The sequence below is a fragment of the Triturus cristatus genome, chromosome 10 (assembly GCF_964204655.1).
Source record: "Triturus cristatus chromosome 10, aTriCri1.1, whole genome shotgun sequence".
Taxonomy (NCBI): Eukaryota; Metazoa; Chordata; class Amphibia; order Caudata; family Salamandridae; genus Triturus; species Triturus cristatus.
Window position 1 is genome coordinate 1,020,801,269 of NC_140593.1, and position 21,500 is coordinate 1,020,822,768.

Genomic DNA, 21,500 nt, shown 5'->3' on the forward strand with positions numbered 1-21,500 from the left:
GATCGGAAGTGTCCGAGTAAGCCATATGACCCCGGTGCATGGAAGCGTGTATCGAATTTTTTTTTTAATCTTACCTAATTCATCCAGAATGCGAGCGTTCGTATTCTTTACCGGCTCGCTTGCCTCTAAAATGGCCTTGCGCAAGTAGATTGCGTTACGGCTCGGGATTGTATTCCTGGGTTGTGGGTCGTCCAGTCTGCTATTGCAACTCGACTCCGACACTCTTCTTCGCTTTCAGCGTACTCGCGCGAGAAGTGAGCTGTCTGTTTCCAGGTCTTGACTGGGGGCGTGAGAGGGGCGTGTCTCATCAGCTGGGAGGCACATTCATTACCATCCTGCCTCGGCTTTGGTGTGCGAAAGCTTTATTAAAACTGCTGAGGGGCACTCTGATGACAGTGATTCCTCGGCTATAGGGCAAAAAACTTTATTGAAACCGATTATCTGTGCCAAGAGTTTCAAGCCTAATCTCGAGCTGGCGCGAACCCGATGTCGTGTTCTAATCAGCATGCACAAGAGACTGTGTTTTAATAAATTCCAGGAGAAATAATTAACAACTACGCTCAAACTGACGTGAACATGGTTATTTTTCCAACACTGTGAAAAGGCACTCAAAAGCAAGGGGTGTGGGTTCTTAATTAGTGAACACATGTCAAAAGGACATGTCATTATCTTGTATGGCTTTTTGACCTAAAGTCTATTAATTACAGAGCTCTGTTGTGATTCATAGTCCTTGAGCTATACACTTTCCCCGCACGTTTGGAACAGATCAATCAAACTATTTTTCAAAATACTAGTTACATTGTAGTCACCAAGTACAATTGAAACATAATAGCATCATTCCACCTTATCATTTGGTTGTTTTGAAAAACTATTCTTTCCAACGAGTTTCCAAATACAAATGTACATTTTTGCTAAAAGCAAATAGCATTTTCTGTTATAATAATATGTCTAGGAGCAACCCTTAGATGGACGCTCTTATTATAGAGGCTACAAAGAGTTGTTCTTTCAATATCTTCACCATTCCTCATATAGTGCTTAGATAAAAAAGATTAGTGCAAATTAACGTAAGGGAGGAAAGAAGGAAGAGCTCAAAAGAGACCAGTTTAGATCCAATGATTCAGTTCGCTGAGTTCGTTCAATCCGTTCTCAATTGTATTAAGATACATAATGGTTTTAGCCTCAAATTTGCAGAGGAGACCATCAACGTTGGCTCCATGCACCTGTTTAAGTATAGTCCATTTTATGTCTTTAGGGCTGTGTTGATGTTCAAGGCAATGCGTTACCATCGGTGCATTTATGATGTTACATTTAATTCTGGAACGATGTTGGGTCATTCTTGTCTTGATGGCTTGAGTTGTTTTTCCAACATATGCCAAGGGGCATGGACACAGAGCACAGTAGATCACATTATGCGTGTTACAATTCGTAAAGGTTTCATGTTTTACAAATTTATTTCCGTATCCGAAGATATCTCCCTCAATGGTACTCTGGCAGTATGAACAATTACCACACCTCCGATGACCCTTGATGGGTGGCAGGGATAACATTGTTCGGATTGATTGGGTGGTACTCTTCCTTTCTGTATTTGCATGTACTAGTTTATCCTTTATACTTCGGTTTTTCTTAAGTGCGAAGATAGGAAGATTTTTTAGTGGTTCTAAGGATTTTACAGTTGACCAATTTCTTCGAACTATTTTCTTCATCTCACTAGTGCGTCCCGAAAACTTAGTGACGCAAACCAAGGGTAAGTCCTCTCCTCGTTCTTTGGGTACCAGTAGGGATTCTCTGGGGATATACCAGGCTCTCTTCATAGCCCTCTTCAGTAGTTTTTTTGGGTACTGTCTCTCGACCAGTTTCAACATCAGGGCATTGGCGTTTTCAAAATAATCCTCCTTTTTCATACAGTTACGTCTTATCCGTAAAAACTGACTAAAGGGCAGATTTTCCCGTAAGTTTCTCTGATGGAAACTCGAAAAATGGAGTGTAGCATTTTTATCTGTCTTCTTCTTATACAAAGTTGTATAGAGACACCCAGCTTCATGTCTTATCAAAAGGTCCAGAAAGTTCATCTCACTTTTGTCATAATTTACAGTAAATTGGATATCTCTATTCCTGTTGTTAATCCAATTTACAAAGGCCAGCAGTTGATCCTTGTTGCCTCGCCATAGCATGAACACGTCATCAATATAACGGTACCACATTTTAATGTGGCCGTCATATGGATTGTTGCTGTAGACCCACATGTCTTCAAACAGTGCCATAAACATGATGGCCATTTCCGGCGCAAATGGACAACCCATTGCGGCTCCTTTGATTTGCACAAATTGGGCTCCATTAAAGGTGAACAAATTGTATTTTAAACAGATTTCCGCCAATTTCCGGATAAAAGATGTGGGGACATTGTGGGGACGTTCACGCTTGTCTAGGAAGAATTCAGTTGCTTCCAACCCTTGTTCCTGTGGGATGTTTGTGTAAAGGCTGACGATATCAAGCGTTACAAGATATTCCTCTTGTTCATCAAAGGGATGTCCTTCCAGTAAAGTGATCGCTTGCATCGTGTCTTTTATGTAACTCACAGTGTCTCTCACCAGAGGTTTTAAGAAGGTATCAACATACTTTGCTGGTCTTTCAAGTATGGAATTCACTCCCGAGATGATAGGTCTTCCGGGAGGGTTCTCGATGTCTTTATGCACTTTTGGAAGAACGTATAAAAGTGGTGTTCTTGGGCTATTATTGATCAAATATTGTGCTTCTTTCTTTGAGAGCCAACCCTCGTTTTCTCCAAAATGTATCAAAGAGATGAGTTTTTGTTTTATTAGATTTACAAAATCGTCATCAGAACGCTTGTAATGTTCCTCTTGAGTCAGCTGTCGTTCGACTTCCATTTCATATTTTTCTTGTTGGAGAATAACAATGGCACCGCCCTTGTCCGCAGGCTTGATAATAATCTGTTCATTCTCCATAAGTTTATCCAGAGCTGTTTTTTCATTTTTGGACAGATTCCATTTTGTATAGACCTTTTTTTGATCTAATATACTCAGGTCCCTCATAACATTCTTTTCAAATGTTAGTTGCTCCACTGGCAGTAGATCAGCAGCGGGGAAGAATGTTGAAGGATTCTTTAACCCAGAATAGTTGATCATAATCTCTTCTTCTTTGTTAAGGAAGAAGATTTTCAGGCGCATTTTTCGGAAAAGTTGTAATAACTCCAACTTCATTTGACCGATGTCAGGTTTTACCATAGGTATGAATGAAAGGCCTTTCTGAAGTAGTGTTATTTCATCTTGTGATAAAATATAAGTGGATAGATTAAAGATGGAAGTCTTATTTTCTACCACCTGTAGACTCTCCTCCGAGTTGTAATTTCTCCCTGATATTGATGGGGCGGTGGAGCTCGGTTGTACCATTGTGTGGATCTTGTTCGTCCTGTTGGACGTCTCTGGCCCCTTCCTAAAAAAGGTCTCGATTGAAAGTATTGGCGTGATTCGTTGTCACTATTACTAGTTGTAGGTTCAGAGTCGCTTGAGGTGCCAGAGTAGGATGAAGCGTCAGAAAAGGTTATATACTGCCTCCTGCTTCTACCACCATAGGTGCGAAGCATGCCCACATTCGCCTGTTGTTTATAGTATTCTTGATCCAAATATGGATACGTCTTTTTTTCCGAAAAATTGCTGATCTCCTTCTGCAATTTTGATCTTTTAAAGTCCTCCGTATTCTTTTTGAAGGTCTCGTTTTCTTTTTCAAGTTTCGTCAAGAGTGCTTGGGCGTTCTGCACTGCGGTGTTATTTTTAAATTCTTCCTCCAACTCTTTAATTAGTTCAAGTTCCAGTAGAGAAAGTCGTTCTGCTGTCTTAATGGAGTGGAACATCCAATCTCTGGAATATTTGGTACCTATATGACTAAAGCCTTCAAGGTATTCTGGTTGGTCAACAAAGATAACCGGAACGTTTTTAACCTGCAGGCCTATGGGTATAGTCCCTGCTCGTAGATGTTCTAGCAGTACTTCTCCATGGAGGGCCGTTCGTACTTGTTTCTTCTTAAGGCGAGTAATCTTTTCCAAATCTGACTGTTGACCTACTGTAGCTTGATTATTACTCAAATTAAATTTCGAAGGTCTCTTCAGAAGCTCCTCAATTTCGTCCTCTCCGAATGTTAAGGTTTTTAATTCGGACATTTGGGGGAGAACAGGAAATTCTGGTCTTGTTGTGGTACTGGAATATCCAGTTTAGTGCAAATTAAGAAGACAAAAAATTGTGTGGGTAAGACAGAAAACACCAAAATGTGAATAAATCTAACTCACTCGTTAATAAAAAAAGAGGCAACCAGAATCAAAGTCTTGGAAATCGTATTTGTTATGGAAGGAAATTAATCTCCTTCCACGGGTCTCTATAAATTACCCGGCCTTTAATCTTGTAAACTTTCCCTCGTAGGCTGGCGCCTACTCTCAAAAGTTCTATAAACAACAGGGGATTGATTCTATTAAGGGGAACAGAGGTTGGAATCAAAAATACTCTTAGCAAAACATGATACCTCTGTCACCATAAATCAACTTTTCAACTTTTTTGAAGTAGATTTTTATTTTCTACTAATTGCATTTTCTGTACAAATATTACAGTTAATATTCTTACATCAAGACCTGTTGATTCTGTGCAACTGTGACTAAAAAAAGAGCAAGATTGTTTCAGAAGACTTAACAATAATCAGATGACAGATAAACACAACATCATATACTTAAGCAATCTTCACATAAAAGACAACAACAATTCTGTATACTAGACACAAAAAATCTCCTCATACTATTTTAGGCAACTATGTGTGGAATGTTATACATATAGGGAAAGTCCTGCGTTGTTCACATAGAGTTCCAGGGACTCCTATTCTTCTAGTCCTCACAGGTTGATAGTCTATTGGGGCGCCAAGGAGAGGTAGCCTACAGGATTTTGGAAACCGGGTTTGCGATACTATTTTGAATTCGTTTCAAATGTTGCCGAAGACTTGACGTCTTTCTGTTTCCTTAATTCTTTAAGGCTTGCCTCATCAAAAAACCAACGCGTTTCGACCTTCAGCGTGGCAGTTATTGTCGAAGGTCTTCATCAGGGTGGAAAAGTGTTATACAGAGGACTGGAGGTATCTAATTGTATAAAGGAGACCATATTACTTAATCTGAATAGTGGGAAATTTAACAAAATATTTACAATTATAGTGACTCATTAAAATCAAAGGTATTCCTACGTACCACAGGCGTATTTGAAGATGTAAGATTCCTGGTTCTTGTATCTCCAAGTGGAAATCTTTTGAACTAGAGCAAGAGAAAGCATCTAGTCAATATTGTTGTAGCCTCACCAAAACTTGAAAAGCTATATTTTGTTTAGAAAGGCGAAACGCGTGGGAGGAGAGAAAAGCTTTAAAAAATATATCTATCTCCTCAACAGCATTGTGGACTAGAAAAGTAGCGGGCGGGTGAAAAAAGGTTTGTTTATGCCTACAAGTGCTCCGACCGGTCCTCTCTTCGCGAGTGAATTGAAAAAGTGACACTGGTGGATTCCGGGGCAGTAACCGTGCAACATGCCGCGTTCCTAGTGACAGGGTGGGCGTGTGAGTGTCAAAGGGTAGTGCAAGCCTCACCCCCCCATCTTAAGGTTCCTTGGGGACACAAGGTCTGGTGATATTTTAAGGGCACCCAAAATGTGAAGAGTTCTTGATCGGAAGTGTCGGAGTAAGCCATATGACCCCGGTGCATTGAAGCGTGTCTCGAATATTTTTTAATATTACCTAATTCATCCAGAATGCGAGCGTTCGTATTCTTTACCAGCTCGCTTGCCTCAAAAATGGCCTTGCGCAAGTAGATTGCGTTACGGCTCGGGATTGTATTCCTGGGCGGTGGGTCGTCCAGTCTGCTACTGCAACTCGACTCCGACACTCTTCTTCGCTTTCAGCGTACTCGCATTCGCGCAAGAAGTGAGCTGTCTGTTTCCAGGTCTTGACTGGGGGTGTGAGAGGGGCGTGGGAGGGGCGTGTCTCATCAGCTGGGAGGCACATTCATTACCATCCTGCCTCGGCTTTGGTGTGCGTAAGGGGCACTCTGATGACAGTGAATCCTCGGCTATAGGGCAAAAAACTTTATTGAAACCGATTATCTGTTTATTGTTTATGTATGCATGTTTTTTTCTGCCTATTTTGAGTGCCTTTTCACAGTGTTTGAAAAATAACCATGTTCGCGTCAGTTTGAGCGTAGTTGTTAATTATTTCCCCTGGAATTTATTAAAACACAGTCTCTTGTGCATGCTGATTAGAACACGACATCGGGTTCGTTCCAGCTCGAGATTAGGCTTGAAACTCTTGGCACAGATAATCGGTTTCAATAAAGTTTTTTGCCCTATAGCCGAGGAATCACTGTCATCAGAGTGCCCCTCAGCAGTTTTAATAAAGCTTTCGCACACCAAAGCCGAGGCAGGATGGTAATGAATGTGCCTCCCAGCTGATGAGACACGCCCCTCCCACACCCCTCTCACGCCCCCAGTCAAGACCTGGAAACAGACAGCTCACTTCTCGCGCGAATGCGAGTACGCTGAAAGCGAAGAAGAGTGTCGGAGTCGAGTTGCAGTAGCAGACTGGACGACCCACCGCCCAGGAATACAATCCCGAGCCGTAACGCAATCTACTTGCGCAAGGCCATTTTTGAGGCAAGCGAGCCGGTAAAGAATACGAACGCTCGCATTCGGGATGAATTAGGTAAGATTAAAAAAAAAAAATCGATACACGCTTCCATGCACCGGGGTCATATGGCTTACTCGGACACTTCCGATCAAGAACTCTTCACATTTTGGGTGCCCTTAAAATATCACCAGACCTTGTGTCACCAAGGAACCTTAAGATGGGGGGTGAGTCTTGCACTACCCTTTGACACTCACGCGCCCACCCCGTCACTAGGAACGCGGCATGTTGCACTGTTACTGCCCCGAAATCCACCAGTGTCACTTTTTCAATTCACTCGCGAAGAGAGGACCGGTCGGAGCACTTGTAGCCATAAACAAACCTTTTCCGCCCGCCCGCTACTTTTCTAGTCCACAATGCTGTTGAGGAGATAGATATATTTTTTAAAGCTTTTCTCTCCTCCCACGCGTTTCGCCTTTCTAAACAAAATATAGCTTTTCAAGTTTTGGTGAGGCTACAACAATATTGACTAGATGCTTTCTCTTGCTCTAGTTCAAAAGATTTCCACTTGGAGATACAAGAACCAGGAATCTTACATCTTCAAATACGCCTGTGGTACGTAGGAATACCTTTTATTTTAATGAGTCACTATACTTGTAAATATTTTGTTAAATTTCCCACTATTCTGATTAAGTAATATGGTCTCCTTTATACAATTAGATACCTCCAGTCGTCTGTATAACACTTGTCCACCCTGATGAAGACCTTCGACAAGAACTGCCACGCTGAAGGTCGAAACGCGTTGGTTTTTTGATGAGGCAAGCCTTAAAGAATTAAGGAAACAGAAAGACGTCAAGTCTTCGACAACATTTGAAACGAATTCAAAATAGTGTCGCAAACCCGGTTTCCAAAAACCTGTAGGCTACCTCTCCTTGACGCCCCAATAGACTATCATCCTGTGAGGACTAGAAGAATAGGAGTCCCTGGAACTCTATGTGAACAACGCAGGACTTTCCCTATATGTATAACATTCTACACATAGTTGCCTAAAATAGTATGAGGGGACTTTTTGTGTCTAGTATACAGAATTGTTGTTGTCTTTTATGTGAAGATTGTTTAAGTATATGATGTTGTGTTTATTTGTCATCTGATTATTGTTAAGTCTTCTGAAACAATCTTGCTCTTTTTTTAGTCACAGTTGCACAGAATCAACAGGTCTTGATGTAAGAATATGAAATGTAATATTTGTACAGCAAATGCAACTAGTAGAAAATAAAAATCTACTTAAAAAAAGTTGAAAAGTTGATTTATGGTGACAGAGGTATCATGTTTTGCTAAGAGTATTTTTGATTCCAACCTCTGTTCCCCTTAATAGAATCAATCCCCTGTTTATAGTACCAAAAGTTCCACCTGCATGGAACCTTAATATTGTTCTAACAAGACAAATGGGCCCACCCTTTGAACCATTGCACAATTGCCCACTACAATTTCTTTTTTGGAAGGTTGCTTTTTTGATTGCTATTACTTTACTAAGACGTGTCAGTGAGCTTCAGGCATTAACTGTCAAAGAGCCATTTTTCCAGCTCCGAGACATAATGGCTCTTCACACTAACCCAAAGTTCCTTCCAAAAGTAGTATCAGCATTTCATATTAACCAATCAGTTGAGTTACCTGTTTTCTTCCCTCTACCTGATTCTGTAACCGAAAGAGCTGTACATACATTAGATGTCAAAAGAACATTATTGTATTATATTGACAGAACAAAAGACTTTCGCAAAACAAAACAACTTTGTGTTGCTTTTGCTCTCCTTCATAAAGGGAAACATCTCTAAATCAGGTGTTTCTAGATGAATTGTTGTATTCAAACATGTTATATCAAATGCCAAGAGAACTTTGTCTATACCTCCTAGAGCACACGCTACTCGTAAAATAGGCGCATCCATGGTCTTTTTAGGTAACATTCCTATAGCTGAAATTTGTAAAGCAGCTACATGGTCTACGCCACACATATTTATTAAACACTATTGTGTTTACGTATTAGCATGCCAACAAGCTAAAGGACAGGCAATCCTAAAAAAACTTTTTCAAACAACTGCAACACCCACTGGTTAGCCACCACTTTCTGAGGGTACTGCTATATAGTCTATGCAAAGTATGTGTATCTACAGCACACATGCCTCAAATGGATTATGTTACTTACCCTGTAAGCATCTGTTCTTGGCACATAGAGCTGTCGATTCACATACGCCCTTCCTCCTCCCCGGACACCTATGGTCGTTGCAGTTATCATTATTATTAATCATATTATGCATGCATGGACATCTCTATACTACACTCATTTACTCCATTCTTACCCTTGTGTGGGAAAACAATCTAAAAGTGGAGTCGATACCCATGCGCACTATCATCGAAAGGAGGAGTCACCTTACCTCGTGACTGGAAAAGACTTCTTCGAAGAAAAGCAACTTGCAAACTTCCGGATCCAACACTAGATGACAGGAGTATGCAAAGCATGTGAATCTACAGCTCTACATGCCAAGAACAGATGCTTACAGGGTAAGTAACATCCTCTTTATCCATAATTTACAGCATGAAGACAATCGTTGATTAGGGTCTTTGTTTTTGTGAATCTCATATGATTAACATACACACCATCACATTGTTTGATGAGTACAACGCTAATAGTGTAAATAAATAAAGATTATTTCTCTCTTATTACAATTGAGGGAACTGTGCAATGGTATTAGGAGTTTGAGACACTGGAATGTTTTTACATCTCTTCATTGTTGCAGGATGGCTTAAAAGTGCTTTATACCCATCTGAATACATGTACACCTCAGTGCTTTTCTTGGCATAAGGGTGATTCTGTTTCGTTCCAGTCTCTTGTGGTCTGCTCAGTGCCTGTTGAATGGGATGACTTGCTATTCCGTTAATTGTTTATAAATATGATAGAAGGTCCCTCGATAGAGATGCAGCAGTTACCTATAGAACCAGTTCTCTGTGAATAGCATTATAATAATTTGCAAAACAACCATCTTCCTATATGCAGGGATTGTGGTGGTTCAGTGGCAACCCTTTAAGTGACAGCTCCTTTTTTCACTATTCCTTTACTGTTGACCTACGCAACAAATTCCTTTCATTTTTCACATTAAAAGAGGGAATTGGGCAGGCTGTTGCTTATGAACTATTTTTTTAAACTGTAAGGGGGGGGGGGAGTTTATATCTATTTGGTTTTGTAACTTTGAAGATCTCTTTTAAAGATAACTAATGTTACAGGTAAGTATTTTTTCCACTTTAAACCTTAGCCGTTTTTTGAGTAGCCAATGTTTCTGAACTGACCCTGGATACCTATTAATCTCTGCTTCTAAAGGGGATCTTCCCTAGCAGAAAAATAATAGATTTCATATCGTTACTTCATTGCTATTCTTACCACCACCATCTTCCAAGGAGACCTGCTACAAACCCTCTCATCTAGTTTTCTTGGTGCCTCTAACCAAATGTGTGAACTTCCTTCCAGTGCTTTTATTTGGAAATCATAGGTAACATAATTTACATGCACCCAGATTCAGTTTGGCCAAACATAAGACAAAACCAGCACGGCTTCTGAAGACATTGTAAGCATATGAGTCTCTCAAACTGTCCAGGAAAGCCTTGTGTCCAACGAGGGCTCTTCCCCCTGCTAGGGGACTCAATGAGCCATCCTATATTGAACTCGCACAAGAATTTATTTTCTTTTTTGGCTTGGCTTTCCAGATGGATATGTCCACTATTTGTCACTGTATGACCAAAAGCATGAGTAATGTTTTTAACTTAGAGTTGTCTGGTTTTGTTTATTGTTTATGTATGCATGTTTTTTTCTACCTATTAACAAATCGGTAATTGTCTTGTCATTCAGTGGCTCAGTCCACAAGATGGTAGTCAGTAGCTGCTGCAGTTTTAGGTGGCATTGATGGTCAAAATATGTTGAAATGGCCAGACTTTCACTTTTTAATGTAACTATTTTATTGATTTTCTGGTGTAGCCCAACAGGTTTAACAGTAACATATAATCAGGGTACCCTCTTGCCCTAGCAAATGGTGATACAATACAGAAGCAACGGTTGGCAAGGAGGGTCCTAATAAAAGTTCTGCCTTCAGCCTATGCAAAAAGAACAAATGATGGACAGAATGCAGAATAATGTCATACATTCGCCCAATACAGAGATCGGGGCCTGAATCCATTGTTTTTTTGCTCCCCATGCCATTCCAGTTTGAACCCAGCCATATGCAGATCAGTTTTGACCCTCCACCCAATGGGAACGGTCCTGCCCGAACTGCCAGGCCAGGTCCTCCTTGTACTGGAAACAATCATTCTAGGACCGGTTTCCGGGTTTCACCCCTCATCAGTTAGGATAGCTTGACTCCAGTGGCATGGAGAGCACGGGACCCACGTCTGGGCCTACCCGTCCCACACGGGGTGACAAATGCAAAAAGAAGAATTGATGGATAGAATGCAGAACAATGTCATACATTCACCCAGTGCAGATATCTGCTCATGTCACAATAGTTCTTTAACTGTGCTATACTGCGCGCCAATTGCCACTGGTAGGATATAAGGGCATAGAGATGGAAAATCAATAGTTGTGTCATCAACTACTATGTAAAATCAAGAAACAAAACAACTGGCTGTGGAGAGGGTGTCAAAGTATTTAGAGGAATGTAAGATGAGGTGGGGGCTGGAAAGGTGCCACTCATGTGCATTGCAGTCGCCGTTCAGGGGGACAGTGTCTGTATGTCGCAACACCTAAGGACTTCAAATGTTATAGTGATCGTGGGCATGTAAGTATCTTCTTCCTGGTCACTCCCCGGATCATCAAGCAGATTGTCCAAGCTGTCCATCGAGGGGTAATCATGTAGAGTGGTGTCCCAGGCCTGTGCAGTCTCAGATCCCTAAGTCCTCACTGTAAGTCCTGCTTTAATGCGCCCCTTCACATTCCGGCTACGTAATCGGTTGTTTTCGCCATGCCCACAGTCCAGGCATGTGCGTAGATTTCTATGTGATGGCCAGTTGGCAGCAGGCTAGGGTCGCTGCTTTTGCACAGGCTTCAGAAAGAGGCCCGGGATGCAGTAAGCTGGGGATTTTAAAATATTACAGCCAGTGACCTTAGAAATGAAATGTGTAAGGGCAAAGCCACTCCATATGATAAAAACACAGCCACCGGTGGCCTGTAGCATGAACAGCCGGAAACATAATGTTGATCCTCTTGGGGGTGAGATAGACTATGTGTAGGTAGTAATACTGTATAACATTGCAGAGTGGCCTCAAGCATAGTAGCCCAATCTTTGTCTGATAGCAGAACACCAATGTTCGCTACCTATTGGTCACCAACCCCTGTAGGTCGGTGTAATCTGGTGTATCAGTGCTCCGTACAGGACCGACATCGCCCACTGCTGTCCAGTGGACATGCAGATAACTCCTAAGCCATCATGTAAGGATGGTTCGGAGTTGCTGGTGTGCCAGTGGGCACGAACAGTGGCTTGTGTAGCCCCATATACTAATAAACAATGGGGAGGTAGTTAGATTTCCTCCATTAGTTGTTGGAAGGCTCTGAATAGCCCGTTTTCAATTAGTGCCCAGATCACATCCAATCTCCCTCTCTCCTGCTCTAGCAGTCCACTCCAGTCCCCCCTAGGATTCAGTAGGGTTAAAACAAGGATCAACAACTCCTGCGCATGCTAGGCTTACATGTTTTGAATGTTATGCAGTTTTGAGAAATGTATTTAGGTCATCTTCCCTTTGTCATTATCACCTGTAATTGCTGCTTTATACTTGGGGATGAATCTATGTGTTGTCATGGTGAAAACCTGTGTTGGAAACCGGGCAACCGGGTTAGCAGTCACCAGGTTCCCAGCACAGTGGTAGCTTGGCTCGAGCGGTTGGGGGTCAGGCACCGTGTTAAGCGTACGTCACACCCTCACAATAACCATGCGTTCATCCGTTCCAAAAACGACACTACACCGTAAAAATTATGGAAGACAAGATGAAAATATATATGTCTTTATCTTATTTTCTCTTAGTTGCAGGCTTCACATCATAAATACAATACAATAGGATTTTCCTTCAAAAGAGCAGGTCAAATAAACAATGCTACTTCGGAATTTCAACAAATAGGTTCAGGTCATCATTAAGCAAAGAATAAATAGATGTGCAATAAATATAGACGGCAAATAAATACAGTCAGACAATAAATACAGTGCAAGAATAAATTAGTGGAAGACCATAAATAAAGCACTTTCAATAATTAAGGTAAAGCAATCAATGACAATTACAGATCAGATCACTTTCATGAGGTCACTTGGTCTTACTTTGCCCATACACAGCTCGTGATCATTTGGGTGGCATGGGGGTGTCCCACCTAGATTGGTCAAGGCTGGGGCCTAAGCTGAGGCAGAATGAGGATAACCTAATGGTCTGGCCCTCCAAACTACACAGCCCCACACAGATGTCACTGCACCAGTCTCAGTTCACCCCTGGCACTCCCAGGCTGGTTCTAACACCCCTCTAGCCCCTAGAATGGTCTTTTAGGGCTCCACGGGGCCTTAGACGCCCCCTCTACCACTTACTGTCCCTTCCTCGACGATCGGCTCCGCTCGGCGCCGTGTCGACGTCGTGAGGCGGCTCCGGATCGATGTCGCTGGGCGGCCTCGGCTCGATGTCGCTGGGCGGCCTCGGCTCGATGTCGCTGGGCGGTCTCGACTCGATGTCGCTGGGCGGTCTCGACTCGATCTCGCCTTCCGGCGTCGCAGGGACACGGCCTCCCCGCTTCCGGGTGTCTCCGGAGTGCGATCTCCACTCCCGACCTCCGGCGCGCTTCACCTCAGTTTCCGGCGACTCCGGTGGGCGGACTTCACTCCCCCGTCGACGCCTCACCTCGACCTCAGGTGACTTCCTACTTGACCTCCGGCGCCTCTCCACGACCTCCGTCGGCGCCCTCACTCGACCTCCGGTGACACCCTCCTCGACCTCCGGTGCCTCTCCACGACCTCCGTCGGCGCCCTCACTCGACCTCTGACGGCTCCGGGTACGACGTCTGCTTTCTATCAGTGCCGCTTCTCTACCTCAGGCCCCAGGTCTCCAGGCTTCTCGACGTCAGGACTTCAGGAGGACACTGCTGAATAGGTCAGGAGCTTGCGGTTCTTCCTCTTTAAGGCCTGTTCCAACTATTCAGGTCCTTAAGATGGTTCTTCTGGACTTGGTCCCACACAGGGCTTTAGGCTGGGCTTGGTCAGTAGGGACTAGCATCAAGGGTGGGTTTCTGGACCCCACTCCAAGCACTGGTTTCCCCCCCTGCTGCCTTACTCCGACCTCCTTCTATCTCTGTGTCCTCTCTCCTCTCCAGTCAGATGCCAACTGCCACTCTGAGATGGCCTCCCAACATTCTAAACTGCCTCTCACTATCACAGGATTCTAGAATGTTACAGAAGGTTCTAGAAACCTCCAGTGGGTTCTGGTTATGTCACAGGTGACAATGGATGGCCACCATTTTGTGTCTCAGGCCCTCAGACAGAAGTTCCAGGGGTAGGGAAAATGGCTCCCTGACCCTGCATCAACACTAACAAGTCTGGTGGTTCCCAAAAAGGAAAAAATTATAACAGGGTTTGAGGCAGAAGGGGGACAAAATAAATAATGATGAGGAGGGACCACCCAAAGGGCTGACAGGTCGAACAACCTGTTATTCAGGTGATGATGCTAACTTTATGCAACCCAGCAGGTGCCCTAAAGAGTAGTTACTATTAAGCTGATACTGCAGAAGAATTCTTCCCAAATTATCTTGTGATGGTTTTAAAGTGATAAGTTTTATGTACCCCTAATAATATGCACCTCTATCCCCAAGCAGAGCTCCATGTGTCTGCTGCAGTATTCCTCTTAAAGCAACTGGGTCAAACATCACTGGAATTGGTATTCTCCAGAGTCACTTCTTGAGCTTACTTTTAATGTGATTTTTGTCTTTGATTTCCCCATGCCCACACCTCTGCCCAATAGCTCTACTAATTCAGCCTCCTCTTCCTGCTTGGTAACAGACTTTAACCTTTCTAAGGACCCTTAACTGCTTTTTCTGGAATGGGGACATGTCCTCATTGTAATACCTCCCATTCAAATCTTGTTGTTATGCATTCAAATAGAGCGATTTTGACGCTAGTTTTATCCTCTTAGTCAGCTATTTTGCCTTTTTTTAGCATTTTGTTGATATTCCTCCTCTGTGTTCCAACCAACAGTGTATCAAATTTATATAATTAACCCTGAAAAGTCTGACCATTGTCTAGTCTAAATTTGAGTTTGTGTACTATAAATTGTTTATACTTTTGACAGTGATTTGCTTGGAGACTTTTTTATTTCAGAGAAGGGTTAGTGAACGTCAAACTGGAGATAAATGCCATTCTTAGAGCAAGCATGGCCAAACTTTTACTTGAAATGTGCTACAAGTCTACGCTGTTACCATTTTGGGCTTCTCTATTTTTGGTGTTCCTTCTTCATACTGTGGGTGTGTGTGTGGTTGTGAGGACAGCATGTATACATGCTCCACTCGACGTAAAAAATCTTGATTAAATATAATTTCATCAATATCTTTTCCTAACTCTTTTTTAGGTGTTCTCACTTTTTTAGAACACTTGGAGATGAGTGGGGTGACGAGTTCTAAGAGGAGGATAAAGTTGTTGATCATAAGAGCTCCATTAATCTTAGTCCATAGTCTAATTTCATGGGATCTATGCCCATCTCAAGAGAAAAATCATTTCATCCTGTATGAATGGTTTAAAAAGAATTGAGGGAAGTTTGTAGATCATGAGCAAGGTTTGCGACAGCACTGTGCCGAAAGATACTTCTCTATTAATCCCTTAACTTTAAAAGTTATAAAGTGGGGTTTCTGATCTTTTGCTGGGTCTACTGTTCACTATGTTAGTAAGCTGGTAATTTGGAGTTGGCTGTGAACTATCAGTTCCTTTAGGTAGTAACATTTATGGTGTCTCTGGTTTGAATTACCAAAGGGGTGATGCGTGTGGACTTGCGGTCGACAGGGCTAGGTTGTTACGCTTTCTGTACTGTAAGATTTTATTAATTCTGTCTGGAAAGTTCCAGAATGGACTGCTATATAGCAAATAAAATATTTTTTATGTAAAGGAGAAAGGGACTGCTAATGCATAATGAGTGTTGTATTTTAAAACTGTGATTTTGTATCTAGGCAGAAAGATTATGCTTACTATTACTTAATTAGTAATTATTTTATGTATTTCTTTCCAGACCGCTCAAAGTGTAAGCAAAGCTCTGGAGCAGTTTGTAAAGCCTGAACAACTTGATGGGGAAAATGCGTATAAATGTAGCAAGTAAGATCTAAAAATCATAACTTTAATATGCATGTTTTACTTTTCAAATTCAGTGTTATATTATTAAGTAGTATTTAGAAACTGCACAGGAAATGTCACATATTTGGTTACAGTGCAATAAGAATGTGCCTTATTTTAAATGTGTTGCCTTGTTTTTTTTAGCACTTTAAGATTTATAAATTAATTTGCTATCTGAATATTTCCCCATTTCAACCAAGGAATCCTCGGAGAGAAAAGAAAAAAAAAACGGAAATGTGTTATATCTTTGAAAGCGTAAAAAAACTTCAAAGTTCAGCGGCCATTTTGAGAATGTCCTTCACGTCACTGGAACGCTTTTCAATTGCAGCCTTTCCTTTTCAAGTTAAACGTTTTTCATACAGCGGCAATTATAAACAGTGATGCGCACACTTCCTTTGAATTATACAGTGCGTTTCTAATGTAACCTTATGCGCACACTTCCAACTTAGCAATTCCCTTTCATCTTGTTTTGTGAGGAATCTTGTGGCACTTCCACGTTCATGCACACCTTCCCTCCACGATTATAGGGTGCATCTCTTCTACAAACGGAAAAAATGAATACTCTGCAATATAGTGCACTTTTTTTTTCTCTCTTCAAAAATTACAACTTATTCCTCGCCATCCTGCACTATAAGTACTACAGCCTGTACACTTCAGTGATGCACACACTGCTTTGTGCATCTTTCTAATACTTGTTGTAGTTTCTCAGCCTATATATTATCTTGTTTGGCACCTGCTCCAGTTCCTTCTCTACCACTTACATTTCTTACATTTCCTTTTCCTCCATCTTCAAATTTCCTCCTTACTCTACTAACATACTATATTCCTTCTATTATCTCTCTTGGTTTTTTTTTTTCTCTTCTTTTCCCCCTTCCCGTTCTCTCCATGGCTTCAGGCAACATTTGGAACCTCTCACCTCCTCAACCCTTCATTCCTGCGCCAGGTGATTCATCTCTTAAATGGGAAGACTGGCGCGAGTACTTCGAAAATTACATCTCCACTTTTGAAGAGGAGGGTTAAGAGCTAACTCCAGAAAGGAAAAAGAAAATTTTGCTACACTGTTTAGGTGCTAAGACTATGAAAATTTATAACCGCATTAATAAAAAACCCAGAGCTGAAGGGGAAAACGACGCTTATACTCATGCCTTAGAGGATCATACAAATTACTTTAAACCTACTGTTTGCGTATCAGTCCACAGATACAAATTCTTCCATCGTAAACAGAATCCAGAAGAATCCATTGAAGACTTTGTCTCTGCACTTAAAAACTTAGCACTGTCCTGTAGATTTGGTGAGCTTCTTGACAAATTAATTCGCGACCAGATAATAATGCGATCTGCCAATAGCGAAATCCAAGAAAAGCTGTGGGCTAAGGGTGAGGCTCCCCTCCAAGAAATCATTGACATGGTCAAGAGGACAGAACTAATGGGTAGGTGCGCTAAAGCCGTCCTTTCTGAAGACAAACATAAACCTATAGAAGAAGAACAAACCATTGTAGCCAGGGTGAAACACTCTAGAAACACCGCAAAAACATCCTCTTATGATTCCAACCCAAGGAAGGAGTCTTCTTCTAAAGCCATGTTAACTGGGAACAGAAAATGTTTTAGATGCGGTAGCAGATTCCATTTGGCGAACAACAAAAATTGCCCTGCACTCAAACAGAAATGTACTAAATGTGGAATTATTGGCCATTTTGTTAACTGTGTCATAGCAAACAAAGAAGGGGCTCTAGTGGTTGTACCTGATGAATATGATTTGTCAGACTCCTCTGATGATGAAGACATGAACCTTTTTGTGCTCCTTGTTGATGATGACGTTCTTAACGTGAAGGGCAAGAGTAAAAAATCTATCTGTGATCAAAATATTGGTGGGGTGGAAATTATAATTGTAGCTGATTCAGGGTCACCCTATACGATTAACAAAAGTGTCTGGGAAGAAAAGTTCATACCAGTTTTGGGCCACAAGCTTGCCACTCCCGACATTTCCCCCAAAACATTTACTGGAGAGACCATTGATGTTTTAGGTTACAGGGAACTGCCCTTCCTGTTCAAAGACCGACATACGAGGATGAATATAAGAAAGCTATCGGAAAAAAATGTCCACGTGTATATTCTGAAAAAATAGGGAAGCTGAAGGAATTTCATCATAAAATCGAACTCAAAAAAGATGCGGTTCCTTGCATACATAAATGTAGAAACATCCCTTTCTCTATCAGAGAGGAAGTTAAGTCTCAAGTCATTAAACTACAAAGGAATGGTATTATTGAACCCGTGGAGTCTGCAGAATGGGTCGCAACCTTAGTTTGCACAAAAAAATCCAACGGCAAACTCCGTTTATGTGTGGACCTCCGGGACCCTAACAAAAATATCCTCATTGACCAGTACCCCTTGCCTAGAATCAGCGAGATGTTGTCTTATACAAATGGTTTTCAACTGTCTATCTGACCGCAGCATACCATCAGGTTGCATTACACCCTGACAGCAGAAGCCTCACTACATTTGTGACACCCTTTGGGTGTTTTAGGTTTAAAAGGGTTCCTTTCGGACTGGCCTCGGCTGCGGCCTCGTTTCAGCGACTTATGTATATACTATTTAAAGAAGAGCCCAACCTGTTGATTTTTCAAGCTGACATTCTGATCATGGGAGTCAGCAGGGAGGAGCATGATGCCAACCTAAACAGAGTTCTAAGGACTTTGGAAAATTATGGTCTCACCACTGACATTCAAAAGTGTAAATTTGCTGAGACCAGCGTCACCTATTTAGGACATGAAATTTGTGGTGAGGGCATCAAACCAAAAAGAGAATTGTTATCAGACATAAGAGACGCTCCTTCCCCAAAAAACAAAGACGAAGTGAAAGCGTTTTTGGGGATATCTGAATTTTATGCAAAATTTGTTCAGGACTTCTCTTCTAAAACCTTCCCTCTCAGACAGCTTGTGAAGCAGGGGTGCAAATTCTTGTGGTCTGAGGAATGCGATAAAGCTTTTAGGAACATAAAAGACGACATTTGCAAGGCCCTACCTTTGCAAAGTTTTAATCCCGCCCTACACTCTATTGTTACTACTGATGCTAGCGGAAGGGGTTTGGGAGCTGTTTTGAGCCAGATTGACAATTTAGGCAATGAAAAGACTGTTGCCTTTGCCTCATGCTCCATTACACCTACAGAGGAGAGATACTCCGTTATAGAGCGTCAGGCTTTGGCATGCGCATGGGGTTTAGAGCACTTTAGACAGTACATATGGGGATTCAACATTACCCTGAGAAGTGACCATAAACCCCTGGTTAAAGTCCTGACCACTAAAGGTCTACAGAGTGCCTCTCCCCACCTTTCACGCATTTCAGTAAGGATGTTAGATTATAATTACAATGTACAATATGTTCCTAGGTCCAAGAATGTTGTAGCGGACTGTTTAAGTCGTTTACCCTTGCCTTTTGCCAGTGAATCCATTGTAGACATTGAGTCCTTCTGTGTAGCTAACATTCTGGATGAAATATTTTGTATTTCACAGTATGATTGGTTATCAACCCAAGAAAAAGACACCAGTTTGTGCCAGGTTGGAAAGTATGTTGTAGAGGGCTGGCCAATTAAAAAAGACTTACCCCACCATTTGCGCACTTTCTGGGAATTGAGGCACAAATTATCGTCAGAATGTGGTCTTATCCTCAGAAATGGTAAAGTTATACCCCCCACTTCACTCCGATCCAAACTGCTTGACATTTGCCATGAAGGGCATTTTGGTATCGGGAAAAACAAAAACCAGAGTTAAAAACTCATACTGGTGGCCGGGGTTGGACCTGGAAATAGAGAGGAGGGTGAGGAACTGCCTTGCTTGTGAAAACTCAGACAAACCACAGCACACTTTAAGACCACCACTTCAACCACTATCAAATCCATGCATGCCATGGACTAGATTGGGTATTGACATTTTTGGTCCCATTTGGGAAAATGGTGAGCAAGTTTCTCTCATCGTCCTGGTGGACCATTTCTCCAAATGGCCGGAAGTGGAAATTGTACACAGTGCTGATGCTAAAGCCATCATCAAGTTCTTAAAAAATGTATTCTTAAGGGAAGGATTGCCCAAATGTATTGTAATCGACAACGGTCCACAATTCATTTCTGATACTTTAAAAAAATGTATCAATGACAATGGCATTTCTCACAAAACTACCTCCCTGTACCACCCAGCTGGTAATGGTGCAGTGGAAAGATTTAATCGCGTTGTGAAAGGAATTGTGCAACTTGCTAATCATAACAACCTCTCTTGGAGGAAGGATTCGATTCACAACTTGTGGGCTTTCCGTGTAACACCCTGTAAGTCAACTGGCTCTAGTCCATTTGTGTTATTGAGCGGCAGAACACCTATCACCAAAGACACTATTGGGTGGTCAACTCCTAAGAAAGTTGACTGGTCCATGGAAACAGTCAACACAACAACAAAATTTCACACGCTCAACAAATGCGTAAAAATTATTATAACTCCAAACACGCCTGAAAACATGTCAACATTCACATAGGCGAGTGGGTTAGAGTCAAAAGTAGTGGCTTTGTTAAAACAGGACTTAGCCGTTACTCACAATCCCTTATGGTCCTGAAAATCTTTTGCAATTCCGCGCTTTTAAGTGATGGAAAGGTATGGCACTTTTCGTCTTTATCATTGTGCCGAGGAGATGTTATCTTGCCTCCGCAGCACTCTGATCAAGAGAGGAGAAGTATCTACACCTCCTCTAGATACGATTGGATTCTTGATGATGACATCCACCAGGGATGCTACCCTGAAAGAAGTGAAGTTCCTCCATCGAGCGATCCTTAGGAGGGCACCAGTGGTAGCCCTAACTTGGAGGAGAATTTCACCAGACTCAGTGACCCTAATGCTATTCCCAAGGATGACCTCACTACTGATAGTTCCGCTGGGGAAACTATTGTTAGCATTCCACATGATTCCATCACTTGTAGTGCTGATGACACTCCTCAAGGTGGAACTTCAGACATGACACGAGATGGTTCCCCCCCTCATGGTTTCCATGTTGGTGCAACCACTTTCAAGGAACCTACCACTAGTAGACATGGCAGAGAAATAATTCTACCAAAAAAGTTACAAGATTTTGTATGTGATTACCTGTTTTTCTTCCCTCTAGCACTTGTGGCATATCCTGTGCCCAAACTGTCATTACATTTTGCATATCATTGCCTTGTTTTTTTCCTCTCTTTCTCTTTCCTTCCTTTCCCCAGCCCCTCCTTGCATATTTCAAAATATTCTGTAAATGAGGAGACGTGTTGTGTTTATTCCTTGTTGTCCTCGTGACTTGCCTCGCGCTGCCCTTCGCTGCGTGCCCTCGCCCGGGGTACTATGACGTTCCTCCGTTCTACAGTGGAACCTTGGGCGAGGGTGGTCGTTGAAGGGCAGTTGGAGGATTACTGCTTTGATTGTTAGACACCTAGTGGTGTCAGGGCAAACCTTTAATAAAGACT

At 42.1% G+C, this 21,500-nt stretch overlaps 1 protein-coding gene across 2 annotated transcripts in view; it reads left to right on the forward strand.

The window, feature by feature from the left end:
* Nucleotides 1–21,500, forward strand: part of USP42 (ubiquitin specific peptidase 42) — a 521,578-nt gene that overhangs the window by 197,632 nt on the left and 302,446 nt on the right. For both annotated transcript variants that reach the window (XM_085629020.1, XM_085629022.1), the window contains exon 8: nt 15,931–16,013. In XM_085629020.1, coding sequence (XP_085485146.1) covers nt 15,931–16,013 — 83 coding nt within the window. The remainder of the gene's footprint in view (nt 1–15,930; nt 16,014–21,500) is intronic.